Source organism: Centroberyx affinis, unplaced genomic scaffold (assembly GCF_046629955.1).
Source record: "Centroberyx affinis isolate AG114_WGS23_722 - 3 ecotype Tasmania unplaced genomic scaffold, CSIRO-AGI_Caff_v1 ptg000281l_1, whole genome shotgun sequence".
NCBI lineage: Eukaryota > Metazoa > Chordata > Actinopteri > Beryciformes > Berycidae > Centroberyx > Centroberyx affinis.
In genome coordinates this window covers 195,140-210,772 of record NW_027278960.1, presented here as the reverse complement: position 1 = coordinate 210,772, position 15,633 = coordinate 195,140, and the positions used below count along the sequence as shown (strand labels likewise).

Genomic DNA, 15,633 nt, shown 5'->3' with positions numbered 1-15,633 from the left:
TACTCCCACATTACCTCCCTCTCCTCATCCTCTGTAACAGGCAACGTGCAAGCTTCAAACCATACAGTGAGGGAGAAGAGAGCGAGAGAGAGAAGAGCAAAAGGTAACAACACAATCTGCGTCACCTTCTAGGTTAATGTCAGAGTTAAGTGACGTGGAGTGCAAGTTCCCACACTTTTCGTAACGGATCTCAAGATTCCAGTTGTACCCATCCCAGCAGCAGCAGCAGCCATGACTCAAAGTAATGGGGAGAACCCACAGCGGAGCCGGAGCGGTCTCCGCCAGATCCGGGACGGGATCCAGTCCCGCTCACTGAGGGCCAAGAAGAGAGTGGAGAACATCACCAAAGATGATGTCAAAGGATTCTTCAGGAGAAATGCCTTTGTGATCTTCACTGTCGCTGCTGTTATTATTGGTGAGTAGGTTTAAAGTGCTGTTTTTTTATGTTGCACTTTAGTCAGGCAGGTAAGTGATTAAACAGTAGAGGTTACTGGAAGAGGCTCTATTTGTCAATTCAGCCAATTTCTCCTCTCCTCTCCTCTCTTCTCCTCCCCTCTCCTCTCCTCTCCTCTCTATCACGTAACCCTTCCTCTTTTCAAATAAATCTTTGTAAAAAGAAGGCTCCCGATTTTCTCCATCACTCCCAACAATCTGTCATTGTGCTGTGACAACCCCCTTCCAACGGGACGGAAGAAGGAATAGAATAGAAACCAACTCACAGGATCAGAGAATGGAGAAAACTCAGATGACCTTTGCAGACTGGCCTTTATCTGACCCTGCAGCTGACCCTTGACACGCAGCCATTAACCTCTCAACCTCACCCAGTAGGAAGTGAGCCAGGCCCACCCACTGCTTCCACATCTGCAGCCCTGATAGTATTACACAGCGCCAAGAAAGAGTTATTTGATTGATTGTTGAATTCAGGTTATGCACTTCACTCCAGGCCTTTGGGTCAGTCACCTGGTGGATTAGTGGTGCAACAAACAAACTTACTTTTTTAGGAATGGGCTAAAGCGGTGTTGACGAAAGAACAGCTCTTGATTCAAGTAAAGATCAACCAAGTTACATTTAGTCTGTGCTCCTGTGTTCGAACTGGGCACTCATTTCCCCCAGGCCCCTATTTTACACATTTTACACCTATTTTACACCATTGAAATGTTCAATTTAGTCTTTAGTGAATGTAATCCTGGCATTTTAATACTTATATGTCGTCACATAGTGTAATTATTCCCAGCTATGACCATGTAATCACCGGCCTCAGGATACCACTCCCACTCCTGCATCATTGCTTAATGGGCATGTGTTTCATTTGTGAAAATGTTATAGTGGATAAACTCTTTCTTGCAGATTTCTCACCTAATTTTAGGTCAGGGAGTCTTGTGAGAAAGTTAGGCTTTCACCCTGATGTTGGAGATTTGTGTGCACTAGATGTTATTTTGGGATTCTCATATTGATATTTATTGTTAAATACCACCTTTTGATCATTGCTGAACTCCACAGAGGTAACTCAGGCTCTCACATTGATGAGTATAAATATGCTATCGATACCAATTCATAAATATATAGATACATTTTGACAAGATAGTATACCACTCATGTCAATTCTGGGACTCTTATAGTAATAAATCTTGAAAGGCATAGCCAATTTAATATAAAAAATATTCAAATAATCAAAAATAAAGTTTACACACCTTTCTTCCAATTCTATTCCTTCTTACAGGCATAATCCTGGGATTTGCCCTGCGGCCGTACAAGATGTCTTACCGCGAGGTGAAGTTCTTCTCTTTCCCTGGAGAACTGCTGATGAGAATGCTTCAGATGCTGGTGCTGCCCCTGCTGGTTTCCAGTCTCATCACAGGTATGAACAAGGGAAACATCAGCACAACCGGGACGCTGCAGGGGCTGCAGGTTCACTTCCCATAAAACGTGTAGCTTTATATTCCTTTATATAGTTAATTCATCTCTTTTCTGTATGCTCAACACACACAGCCAGAAGACCAGGTCGGCAATCAGACAGCAAGAAGTTTGATTCTGATATAAGTCTTTGGTTTTGATTGATATATTTTTGTTTCAACTTTTTGCTAGACCCAAACTGATCTACAGTCTACAGAAATTATTGAAATCAACTGATAATAATTGAACTAATCGAACAACTAATTGTTATAATACAAATATCACAATGCTTACACATAGTCATGCTTTCCCTGATTAACAATTGGTTGCAACACTATCACAGGAAATGTTTATCAGGATTTAGCTATCATTGGCTATTTTTAGTTCAAACATACCTCTGATACCTAAAATTAGTCCACACAGCCCAGACACTTCCAGTTCCAGGCTGTCAAACATTGTTTTGTTCTAAATTTATATCCAACAACTCACTTACACACGGCATGAATGCAGCTCTTTGTCCTAATGCTAATATCACTCAAAAAAAAAACACCGTACAATTTTTCTCACTCTTTCTCTCTGACTGTGGCTGTGCTGTTTGTTCTGAACTCCATGTTTTGTTACTCCACTGTCCCCCAAGTACCTTAGGTGGCAGAGTGGGCCAGCTGTTTATTCAGCCGACGCTGTTTGTTGGTTTTGGGCCCAGCAGTGGATGGTGTTAAGATGACCTCATGAGAGAGAGAGAGAGAGAGAGAGAGAGAGAGAGAGAGAGAGAGAGAGAGAGAGAGAGAGAGAGAGTGAGAGAGAGAGAGAGAGAGAGAGAGAGAGAGAGAGAGAGAGAGAGCGCGCGAGAGAGAGAGTCCTGTTTGATAAACCAACGCAGATTCATGGTTTGAAGTTATTGGTCTCAGTCACATGCTTGTCCCCCGTTCAAGGCCCCGGCCTTGCTGTGACAACATGCCTTGTACATTTGGAACCACATTGTGTGTTAAGTGAATAAGCAAATCAGTGTTTTTAGTACATCTAGAGACTTACCCAAGGTTTACACAAGGTTTCCAGACACTATAGACACTTGAACAGTGATGATGACAGCTGACGTCACATTTAAGTTTTAAATGTAATGTATGTTTTCAGAGAAAAGGTGTAGCAGGTGTGTGTGCAAAAATGCATTGCTTCTGCTCCTGAGTGATTCACAATTTAGTTGATATTTGTAGTGGGCCCACATGCATTTAGGCCTGAAACTCAGAGGAACCCAAACCTATGACATTGAGCTTGTCAGTTCCATTCAAGGGATGTGAAGTAGTCCATTCATCACTTCTGTCATGCTTAGTAAATCCATTCAGAAACACACATGTGTTTTCTTCCCGGGGCAAAGCACACAGGTTCGTTTTTGAGCAGAGCTTCTGCTTGTTTTTGTTCTGGCAGAAGTACAGGTGGGATCATGGGACATGTGAGTGTCAGATAACACCGGGATTGACGGAAAGTAGGCGGGACACAGTGAGACCTTGTGTCCAGTTATGGTGCAGTGATTGACAGGGCCGGGAGCCAATCTTCTTGAGGGATGAGACAGACACAATGTCCGATAATAACCTGCTTTGTGCTGCAGTGGGGCGTAGCATCAGCATCCTCTGACATCATGTCACATGACAGCTGCTACAACATGTGGAAGCCAACAAAGAGTGCTGTTCTGTGGTCAAGATATCAGCCACACAGCTCCTCCCGTGTGTGTGTGTGGGTGTGTGTGTGCGTGTGTGTGTGTGTGAGTGAGTGAGTGTGTGAGTGTGTGCGTGCATGCACGTCTGCCTTCATTCTCTCCTCTCAGATGTGATGTTATCTGCTGGATAAAATCATTTTTACACAGTCAATTATCATCAAATACACAGCATACTGGTGACATTTCCATATAACCAGAGGCTGATATCTTCAGATTTAACAAGAGGCCTTATGATCAGAAAAATTAAGTTAAGTTTATACTCAACTACAATATTGTATTTGGTAACTTCTGCTAACAAGCCAGTGCCATCATCCTCCCAGAAACGGCCCTTGGGCTATTTATAAAATAAAAAGGGAGAGCCATGGTGATAATTTCAGATGACTTGTGTCCTGTGCAATACTGCTTGATTCATGTTGGATTTACACAACAAAATGATTATCAGCACAGCATGTGCTTTTGGGTTGACGTGATCTGGTTACACCCTGCAAGAATGTACACAGATTGAATGCGAATTGACTCCCACATGACAGTATTAGTGCTACACAAATAAAATGCAAAGGCTTCAACTCAATCTTAGAGACATCAATTATGATAAATATATATGAGAAGTTATCTTTTTCTATAGCCAAGAGCTGATTGGAGGCCTAAAACTTATGAGAATAAATTTCATTTTATAGTTCCAGCATTAATTTAATCATAGGCAGTCACGTTGAAGTGATCCCTAGCCAAAAAGGCTACGCACACAAAGTACCACATAAAAACATCAGCGCCAGGAACACAATGATCTGGTGCCTTAATTGCCCAAGTTAATAGACTATTTATCGTTTAATGTGATGTGGCTTGAATAAGTTTCAAATTTGTGGTTTGAAGTTTCTATCAGGGCCACATCTAAAAACACCCAAGGTTGAAATGAGTTAAAGTTTCCTGAGTTGTGAGGTTCACTAAATGAGCCTGGTGCAGATAGATGGAGGGAAAAGAGAGAAACTCAATGAAGAAATGGGAAGAAGAACAGAGTAGGAATAAGGAGGGAGAGGAAATTATGGGAAAGGGAAAGGACGGGGGGTAGCAGAATGAGGAGGAAGGAGAAGGAGTTATAAAGAGGAGAGGGGGGCTACGAAAAGAAGACGAGGAAGGGCAAAGGTCACAAGAGGAATGAACACAAGGAGATTTCAGAGGAATGAAGGGAAATGGCCATCTGTCTTGTATTTGACTCTCTGTTTACAATAGCTTTTAAAGAAAGAATAATTTCACACGCTCGCCATCCCACCTGTGAAATTTGAACACATTTCTCACGAGTAATGATAAGGACTAAGTGTTGCTACACTTCCTGTGTTGTTGTCATCGGTGGCCAATCAGACGTTTATAGTAGAGTGAGGTCAGAGGTCGCGGTAACCATGCAGGGATATGAGCAACAGCAGCAACAAAAGAGGCTTTCTCTGACTGAGGCTGTGAAAAGGAACTGTTTCAGTAAACAACACACACACATACACACACACACACGCACACACACTGACGCACGCACACTGTTCGTCTTTAAGGAATTTCAATTATTTAGAGTTTTAAAACAATAACATAAATAAACAAATTGATTTTGAGGATTGTCCTACTATGTGGAGCTATGTCTGAGCTATTACATAATGTTTTTTGGCTGGCATATTAGATGACAACATTTCCGACCACCTGCAAAAGGCATCGACACAGCAGTAGAGCTCTGGTTTATTAAAGGTCTGATTTACATGCTGTTATCCCTTTAATTCTTTCCACAGTTTCTCATATTTTCCGGTGAAACTATAACCTCAGTTGAGAAGTTATATGACTGGCCCTATTGTTATGGATAAAGACACACCTTCTCCCTGTTCTTGAAGAGCAGTTTGATAGAATAAGGCTATACGTACATCAGTGTTTCCCTCACCGGAGCACAGAAAGGATTCACCACGCTACCTATAGGGGCTGTCACCCCACCTAAAAGAATGGAATTACTGTTGGTTTCAATGGAGAACAATGTCACGCAGTCCAAATGCCATTTCAGAGACCTATTTCTGGAGCAAAGATTGCCTTATGACTGGGAGTATATTAACTACGAACAAAACATATTTTCGAGCATAAGACTGTTGCATGGGCTAAGCTCCTGTGACTTCTGCACTGCAAACACGTGGCCCCATGCTGTGCAAACAGACTTTCACGCTTCCAAGGCTGAATTGTGCCTCTATGTGAAACGGGCTGTAGCAAACTGGGTTTCTTGAGGGTCTTCGCTTTGAACTTAGAGTAAGGCTGAATCAGAAATCAGAAAGTTAGAGTACAGTCCAGGGGGCTGTGGCAGGTAGGAACTGAGAGACAGAAATGGACGGACAGGCAGGCGGGAGAACAGAGGATTGTGAGAAATGGTTTCTGTAATGTGTGTCCATGAGAGAGGGGGGGGAGAGAGAGAGAGAGAGAGAGAGAGAGAGAGAGAGCAGCTGACCCAGTGAAAAGGATAAAACTCTAGAGGCCCCTTGATCTGCTCCTCCATCTATGGCTCCACCTCTCTTTATCCCTGATTCACTGTTTCTCTCCCTCTCTCTCTCTCCTTCTCTCACTCACACACATACAACACACACGCACACACACACACACACACACAAACACACACCCACACACACACACACACACACACACACACACACACACACAAACACACACCCACACACACACACACACACACACACACACACACCTCTTTCTCAAACCCCTCCCCAACACTAACCACTCTCCATGTGTTTGCCGCAAAAGTAATATTGTCTTCAGGCATTTCATTACCGGAGAAGAGAGGCCGCTGCAGAAAATTTATAAGCCCGTGGAGGAACAGGATAGGAAGAGGTCATGTGGGAAGCAAAAAAGGGGAAAGGAGGATAACTATGGAGGAGGGACGCGAGGGGGGAAACAGAAACAGGGATGAGGTCAGGAAAAAATGGAAAGGAGGATGAGGAAGGAGAAGGCCAACATTAGAGCTGCACTGATTCTTTGTCAGTTTGGCCCATTCATCTTACCCAATATGTGATGAGAGGACTGGCATCAAAATCATCTTTGTGCATCTGGTAGATAGTCCAGTGTGCATGCTAATGCTAAACACATTATATTAAGTTAAGTAACCATAGGTGATTAGCATTATCTTAAAAGTGAGAAGATGAGAATTTGGAGCAGCTCTAAGGCTGGACGGTTAGTTCATTTTAATGATGCGTCTAAACCATAGACTGTAAAAAAAAGATGGACGTAGTGAGTGTGACGTCACCCATAGGTTTCTGTAGGGAATTAGTAAAATAGATATACAATATATATATATATATATATATATATATATGTAACTTGTTTTGTTTACACTGGAAGTGAGCGAAGTTGGCTAACAGTTTTCATTGGACTTCACTAATGATGAAGATTGAGATTTTGTTTTCAGCAGTTATGAAGGCCATAGAATAAAAACCAATACCAACTTTGAATTTACTGAAAGGTCTATTTTCATACTTTGGATAGATGCTAATCGCCTACGGTTAACACACTGTATGCTAAAGCGTTAGCATGCGCACCGGACAGAACTATCTCCATACCTAATCCTGGCAGTATTGGTGTTATGCTCCGACTATTGAACTCCATGGAATGACTTGTGCAGCCGTATATTTACGTAGTCTAGTTTAGTCCTCCAGGTAAAGCCTTGTGAGAACTGAAGGGTCATTGTTTGCTGAGCAGGAGTGAATGTTAATTGGCCTAAACACGGACCTCTTGCGGTTGCTCTGTCCTGAACGTCAACCTTTTCCCCCTAAAGCACTTTTGTGTCCGATGAACATTCCCCATATGAGAAAGAAAGTCATTCTCTCTCCTCTCCTTCAATTTTGGTTCTCTCCTTCTTTTGAAAGGATGGAATTGGTGAGGCTGCGTCTGTTGTCGCCCGGACAACAGGCCGAGGATCATTGTGTCCGTGCGAGGCCGGCTAAGTCAACAAGTTTTCCCAGGGCTGTCAGAAAAGGAATAGGAGGAGAGCAGGAGAAAGGGGGAATGGTGGGGGAAAGAGGGGGCAATGAAAGAGGGCTGAAGCAATAAGATCAGTGTGTAAGTAAAAGAGAGAGAAGAGGGAGGGAGGAAGAGGAGGGGAGGAGGACCAGGGGCACACTGAAACAAGAGGTGTAGATGGAGGGGTGGTAGGGAGAGGAGGTTAAGAATTTGGGTAAAGAGAATGAGGGAGGGAAGGATGAGGAGAGGGGGGAGGAGGATCAAAAAGAAATGGATAAAGACCCAGGTCCTGGGCACGTTGAGACAAGAGAACAGAGAGGGCCAAACAGGGGGCAGTAGGCACTCAGATACACGCACACACACACACACACCAGCACACACACACACACACACACACACACACACACACACACACACATGCATGCACTCTGAGTCAAAGTGCCACATCTGAAAGGAGCACATACATCTCCCATTGCACAAAGCCTGCTTTGGCTTGTACAGCTCTGAATGAAGATAATGGCCATAATAGGACCTGACACTTTGAAAATACTACGCTAACGTCATGCCATTGAAACAACTTATTGTCCGTTTTCAAATCCCCCTTTCTGAATGGACATATTTCTTTTGCCACCTTCATCCTTACAAGCTGTGTTTGATGTTGTTAGGGCTGTAGAATAAGTTCAGCCTCAGGCTCTGTGACCTTCTGAAACTTCAATCTGGCTTGCATCAAACTTTTTGTTTTCTATAGTAGTGGTTTACCAATCTTTAACAGGGAACCCACATTTTCCAAAACTATTTTTCTTGCAACCCATAACGGACTTTGTGGGTTATGGTGCAGGCCTGTCTAATGAAACTGGCCGCATACTTGACATTATTTACAATGCGACAGAATCCAAACTATCTTGCAGGAACTTTGGAATGCTATGTCAGCAATACATAGTCAATAGCATAGCCAGTAGCCAATTTTCTTGCTCAGCAATTTCATTTTTTTCAGAATTATTTTGCAAACAATTGTACTCTGTAATTTTCCAAGCTTTTGGTCCCTGACACAATCTGTCTGTTCTGTGGGTTTTTTTCTCAGTTACATTCTGAGGTTAAGCATTGACTGGATGTGTTTCATAGTATACATCATCTCTCTCTCAGTATAGTATATGATGTCTTTGTTGCATCACAGATCTGCTCTTAACGGAGACTTTCCGATGACTGAAAGGCCAAGGCTAAAATGCAGGAGGTATATAATTTGTCTGTGGAATCATTGGTTACAGTATTGTACAGCAATTCTGTTGTATAATAAAACACAAGCTAGTGACCTTGTTTGTTCTCTTTGCTACACTGAACAGAGATTTTTGCTCCATGATAGAAACATTCAGTTGAGGTGAGACTGTTGTACTGTAGTGCACATCTCAATCCGTTATCTGTGTTCACAACAAAAATTATGTTGCGTTTCGCAATGTTGTGTGATCAAACAATAGACAGTGATTTGAATGCTGCCAGCTCACTTTGGGGTGACATGCACAGTGACAAAACCACAAAACATACACCGCAGCAGGAAGAGTATCTCAGAATTTTGGTCTGAATGTATGGGATAAATCATAATTTATGGTAGTTTCTCTCTGTAACTCTTGTTTAGACTGTATCTGTGTACCTATATACAGTATATACAGTATATACACAGATCTTCTACATTAGACCTGCCCCCAGGGTGTTGTAGATGTTGTTTTCCCACCAGTAAAGGTCAGACTCAGATTGTGTTTCTCCCTCTGAGACCGTTCCCCTTTGTTCTCATAGATAGGCAGATAATCCAGACGGGTGTATTCCACCAATAATTACAGCACCTTTTCCCAGGCTATGGTCTTATAGGGTCTTCTTTTCTTTTTTTCTTCTTTTTTTACTGTCCCTTGCTGCAAAACAACAACAACAACAACAACAAAATCTAAGAATGTAAACGTTGGCAACTTAATTCTCAGATGTTAAGGAAAACACATCCTCACTTTCTTCATGCTGTAAATGTGATTTTATTTTGTTATTTTGTTTTGTAACTTTGTTGTTACCTGTTACTGAAAATGGATGAATGAATGAATAAATGAATGAATGAATTCTTATTTGGGAAATCCAATCAGGGTGACAGAGGAATTGGGTAGTACTGATACAGAATGTGGGTGTAATGTATGTAATGACTGGTGTGTCTCCTCTCCAGGTATGGCCGCTCTGGACAGCCGTGCGTCTGGTAAGATGGGGATGCGGGCGGTGGTTTACTACACCACCACTACCATCATCGCTGTGTTCATCGGTATCGTCATGGTGCTCATCATTCACCCTGGAAAAGGATCCAAGGATGAGTTCACCAAGCAGCAGAAGATAGAGCAGGTCAGCCCTGCAGATGCCTTCCTGGACCTTATCAGGTACTCACACACACACACACACACACACGCACACACACGCACGTGCACACACACGCATGCACACACACACACACACACACACACTGAATGTACAAAATATTAGAGACATTTAATCTTAATCTAGGGATATTAGGGACACTTAATATTTTCATGAAGTACACTGATGAGGTAAATCCAGGTAATTGCAATTATCCCTCATTGATTTCCCTTACTAAATCTATACCAATCACAAAGGAGGAGATGTAGATAAAGTGAAGCAGAGGAGTTAGAGAAGGACTTTTAAGCTTTCAGGCAATTGAAATTTGGATTGTGCAAAAGGGGCTACAACTCAATATCAGGAAGATATCCCTAATATTTTGTACATTCAGTGTATTTTGCTTGGTTTTGAAAAAAAGATGTTCATTTTTTTATGCAAATAATTAGATGTATTCATCCTAATAACATCGCATTGCTTTTGTTCTGTATTCCAGAAACATGTTTCCTCCTAATCTTGTGGAAGCATGCACTAAACAGGTAACTCTCCCTCCTCATCCTCGCTCACCTTCTCCTTATCCCTGTCTTTTCTTCATCTCTTTCAGTGCCCAATTGCATAAAATTGAGCCCTGAAGGCTTCTTCCAATTCTCTTACTTGAGCATTTTATTATCCATATTATCTTTCTCACATTACAATGACAGCAGCTCCCATGGTCTGTCAACCACACATCATTCATCACATCAATTTTAATTTATTATAATTTTTAATTTTAAGTTTTAAACTTTAATTATCGAAACCTGTTAATCTTGTTTGGGTTTAGCAACACACAACTGTGTAACAACTTGGTAAAGTCTTACAGAGTTATGAAGTACAATACAAAGAATCATAGTGTTATGACTCTTCCCACAGCTGCAATATAAGGATGGCAACAAAGGGTTTTATTCAACTCAGTCAAGGATTATGTGACCATTAAGAAAAGTTTAGAGATAAAACTTTTTTAACTTTTTCCACACATTGATTTGAATCATTATTACCTGCCCATGCTTGCCACTTGCTCCTGGCATTGCCGTATTTATGTGCCAGCCAAGACGTTTTTCCCCTGATGCCACTTTCACTTATTCATTCTTATGAACAATCTATGCATTAAAGGTAGATGTGGGTATGTAACTGGCTTCACAGGTTTCACAGGAACAATGATGGCCTCTAGTTACAGACACACAACAGTGTTTTTTCTAAGTGACTCATTCACTGAGCTTCTGTGTCAATTACCTACCCATTCCATGGAAATCTTGATCAGAATTGTTGATTTTATAGAATTAAAGCAGTGAAATGTAATAAATTAGTCTGGAAATCTTAAAATTATCTGGAGGCATGTTTTACTCATGTTCAACCAGCTAGATATAACTGTGAGGCTTGTTATTAACCCTGAGCCTCACCCCAACACTATTCTTATGTGAAAAAAAACCCCAACACAATATTGACCCAGGAATGGCTTTTTAACCCATGCTCTTTCTCTCTGTATTAAAACCAGTTCAAGACGCAGTACGGCAAGAGAGTGGTCCATGTGAAGCTGACGGTGAACGACACGTTATTCACGCTCAACGGCAGCCAGGTGATCGCGCAGGAGGAGGTGATCCCAGTGCCGGGGTCGGTCAACGGAGTGAACGCTCTGGGCCTGGTGGTGTTCTCCATGTGCTTCGGTCTGATCATCGGCAGCATGAGGGAGCAGGGGCAGCCGCTGAAGGACTTCTTCGACTGTCTCAATGAAGCCATCATGAGGCTGGTCGCCATCATCATGTGGTGAGTGCAAGGCGGGAAGGGCGGATTAGTTGAGGAGGGAGGGATGGATAGATAGATGGATGGATGGATGGATGAAGGGAGGGAGGAATGGTGGCAGTGAGTGAGGGAGGATGGGACATATGTATGTTTATATAGATGAAGTGATGGATGATTGGCAGACTAGATCAAAGAATACGAAAAAGTTAACGTTTCAATAAAAATAATCGATACAATAAGATACAATAAGATACTCCGATATGATACGATACAATAGAACTTTATTGTCAGATTTCTCTGAAATTTGTTATGCATCATAGCAGAAAAGAAAAGAAGAAGAAAAGGAAAAATAAAAAAGAATCATTGAATAAATGATTGGATCTTGGCAAAATACAAACTCACAACAAAAGTATAACAAAATAAAGTGTGCACATCCGACAATTTCAGTCATGGGTGCTGGGAGAGAAAAAGAGCAACATAAATATATGAGGCTCCCGATGGTGTGCGGAAACTCAGTATAACATTGCTTAGTGTCAATTGTCTTATCGGACCCTCTCCCGTCCTCAGGTACGCCCCTATCGGTATCCTGTTCCTGATTGCCGGTAAGATCGTGGAGATGGACGACATCACATCCATGGGCGGCCAGCTGGGCATGTATACAGTGACGGTCATTTGCGGCCTGCTCATCCACGCCATCTTCGTCCTGCCGACGCTCTACTTCGTCGTCACGAGGAAGAATCCCTTCGTCTTCATCGGGGGGCTGCTGCAGGCGCTCATCACCGCCCTGGGGACATCCTCCAGGTATGTAACTACAGGTTGAGTATTACTGAGTTAAGTCACAATTCACAGACCGTAAAGGGAACAGCCAGTGCAGTGTGCCTGCTTGGTCCAAAAATAATTTCTAGCTATAGTGAAAGAATGTATGCATTTTTTAAATATGCAAATTCTACAATTCTTGGTTTGAAGCAAATTATTTCTAGACCTTGGTATGTAATCAGCCTCCCTGAATTTCACATAATACTACTACTAATACTATAAAATATTGTTCAAACTCCCACTGAACTGAATGAAGTAACTTCAGTAACATCCCTATCTCCTTAATTTCACAACAAAACTTCAAAGTTAACTTCCAACAATTTCATCTTCGGTAGGTGTCATGTCACATTGTCTATGAATGTAGCAGCTACAGATGCAGCCATTAGTCACATCCCATTTTTTTTACATCCTTGCTTCACAATACATATTCAAGAAAGATGGAGGATGGGGAGACTTCTACATGGCTACCACTGTATCTCATATGCACCCAAATCCTAAAATACTGTGAACTGACTTTTAATTAGAGATAGATTACTCTGATGACAATGAGTAACACTATTATCCCTCTTATTAAAATCTTTCAAAATGTAGCCTGTTTTACTTTCCTCACTATGTTTTCTTTCCCTTTGTCTCTGTTCTCTCTCTCTCTCTCTCTCTCTCTCTCTCTCTCTCTCTCTCTCTCTCTCATCCTCCCTATAACCCACCACTCTCTCTCAGTTCTGCCACGTTGCCCATCACCTTTAAATGCCTGGAGGAGAACAACAAAGTGGATAAGCGTGTGACCCGTTTCGTGCTCCCTGTGGGTGCCACCATAAACATGGACGGCACGGCCCTGTACGAAGCCCTGGCAGCCATCTTTATCGCTCAGGTCAATGATTACGACCTTAACTTCGGACAGATTCTCACCATCAGGTATGCAGTGTACAGTGTACTTCAAAATGTGCTTCACCTTTTGCTCCTTAAAAATCCTTTAATTGTTGTTACTGTAGTTTGAATGCCCTAATGAGCCTGAAAGGATTCGACTCGGTTTTTTCCATGCTGTGTGAGCCGGATATGAGTCAGTCTTGGAGAAGGATATACAGTAGAATATTTGTGGTACATTTGTCTTTCATGATAGCAACAATTACTGCCTCAACCCAGAATGAGCCTTCTCCAAGTCTCAAAACCACAAGTTTCAGCTTTATAGGTGGCGTCGCTACCAGTCCAGCTATTTTGAATTAGTAGGTGGATAGTATTTCAACCAAGGAAATGAATTTAATTGATCTACTCAGCGCTGTTTCCCAGGGATAAACTCGTTGAGGGATCAATCCAAGGGCATGTCTGTCTTGTTTTCCCTCTGTTTGCAAGAGTAAAAGTTAGTTGAATGATTTTTGCACGATTAAAATACAAACAAGGTCTGACTGGTTTTCTAAGGATCTGTCTTCCTTTGCACTTCCTTGCCCCCAGTATCACAGCCACAGCAGCCAGTATTGGAGCAGCTGGAATCCCTCAGGCTGGATTGGTCACCATGGTGATAGTGCTAACGTCTGTAGGCTTGCCCACTGATGACATCACACTCATCATTGCTGTTGATTGGTTCCTGTAAGTATTGCCTCTATAATGTCTCTGAAAACTACTAACTTGAATGTTATATTGCTGCTGTAAAAAGAAACAAGAAAACAAACTTCAAATTGAACTTCACCACCACAAAATGAATAATTTGTGGACAATAAAGAACATCTAATCTAATCTAATCTAATCTAATCTAATCTAATCTAATCTAATCTAATCTCCTTTCTTCTTCATTTCTTCTAGTTTCTTCTTAATTATAGCATTAAGAGACATGGAAGCATTCCCCTGTGATTGTGATTTTTCCTGTTTTGCACTAGTTAAAACTCAAACTGCTGCATTATGTACAAGCTGGAGGCATTGGAGAGTTTTGGTTTAGGCAGGAATAAAGAGGCCTGTAGTAGTTTTGTCACGAGGAAAATAAAAGATAGTGCGGTGTGAGTTCAAACAAATCCCGGCCAGTTTTTTTTTTTTTTTTTGGGGGGTGGGGGGAGGGACCAAGTATGCTCTTGAGTGAGTTACAGAGTAGGTTACAGAGACACTCCCCCCGCATTCCACGTCCCTCAATCCATCTGGTTCTGATTCTGTCCACATCTTATTCCACTGAGAAGGTCTACTGCCTCCTACCTACTGGCTGTGGTGCTTCATGTGGTTTGATAATTGCCTGGAGCTATTAAAAATATACCTCCAGCAGTCTGACATGTGCATTCAATGAGGATCATTATACACAATATTTTTACGCGCATAGATTTGTTTATACCCTCCATGCGGTTTCAATTGCCGATGTATTCAGTGGAAATGTTTAATATTTCTTGTATGCACTCTGTAAATACAGTGAGTAACATATGCATATTTTAATAGCACATGTAAGGTTGTGAATAGCAAGTCTTATCAGCCAATAAGAATGAGGCTTCAAACTTATGAGCACATCAGAGAAATACTGAGACAGAATGTTTTTACAGTGTTTTCTCCACAATAAACTTTGTCTAAGGTTTCTAAAGTACCCACACGTAAGGATAAACTCCTCTCCTCTCCTCTCCTCTCCTCTCCTCTTCCTCTTCCTCTTCCTCTTCCTCTCCTCTCCTCTCCTCTCCTCTCCTCTCCTCTCCTCTCCCTCTTCCTCTCCTCTCCTCTCAGGGACCGATTGCGCACCATCACCAACGTTCTCGGGGACTCCATCGGTGCCGGTATAGTGGAACACCTGTCTCGCCACGAGTTGCAGAGGAAGGACCCGGAGGTGGGCAACTCGGTGGTGGAGGAGACAGACAAGAAGCCGTACCAGCTCATCTGCCAGGAGAATGAGTACGAGAACGAGAAGCCCGCTGACAGCGAGACCAAGATGTAGAGGGGGAAGATTTTCTCTGTGGTTGCATGCATTCTTAGGGGGAAAAAAACCAACAAAACTTGCGTGCACTGAACCATTTTCTGCACGAGAAAGCTCTACTTCATTTGTCAGTGCGTGAACCTTCCCCTCATGAGATGGGAGGGTTCACATAGAATGGATCAACAGGTAGAATCTATTTTTATTAATA

The 15,633-nt window shown here is 42.2% G+C and overlaps 1 protein-coding gene across 4 annotated transcripts; it reads left to right on the top strand.

Moving 5' to 3' along the window:
* The first annotated feature begins 231 nt into the window (after positions 1-231).
* LOC139639134 (excitatory amino acid transporter 1-like) lies at positions 232-15,561 on the top strand. Of its 4 annotated transcripts, XM_071513204.1 has the most exons (9): positions 232-415; positions 1,721-1,858; positions 9,783-9,987; positions 10,458-10,500; positions 11,493-11,761; positions 12,305-12,538; positions 13,271-13,465; positions 14,000-14,134; positions 15,239-15,561. In XM_071513204.1, the coding sequence occupies exons 1-9, from the start codon at positions 232-234 to the stop codon at positions 15,444-15,446; spliced, it is 1,611 nt and encodes a 536-aa protein (XP_071369305.1). In that variant the 3' UTR covers positions 15,447-15,561. The 4 variants fall into 4 exon arrangements, with proteins under 4 accessions (XP_071369305.1, XP_071369319.1, XP_071369312.1 ...); XM_071513218.1 differs by lacking the exon at positions 1,721-1,858; XM_071513211.1 differs by lacking the exon at positions 14,000-14,134.
* The last annotated feature ends 72 nt before the right edge of the window (positions 15,562-15,633 follow it).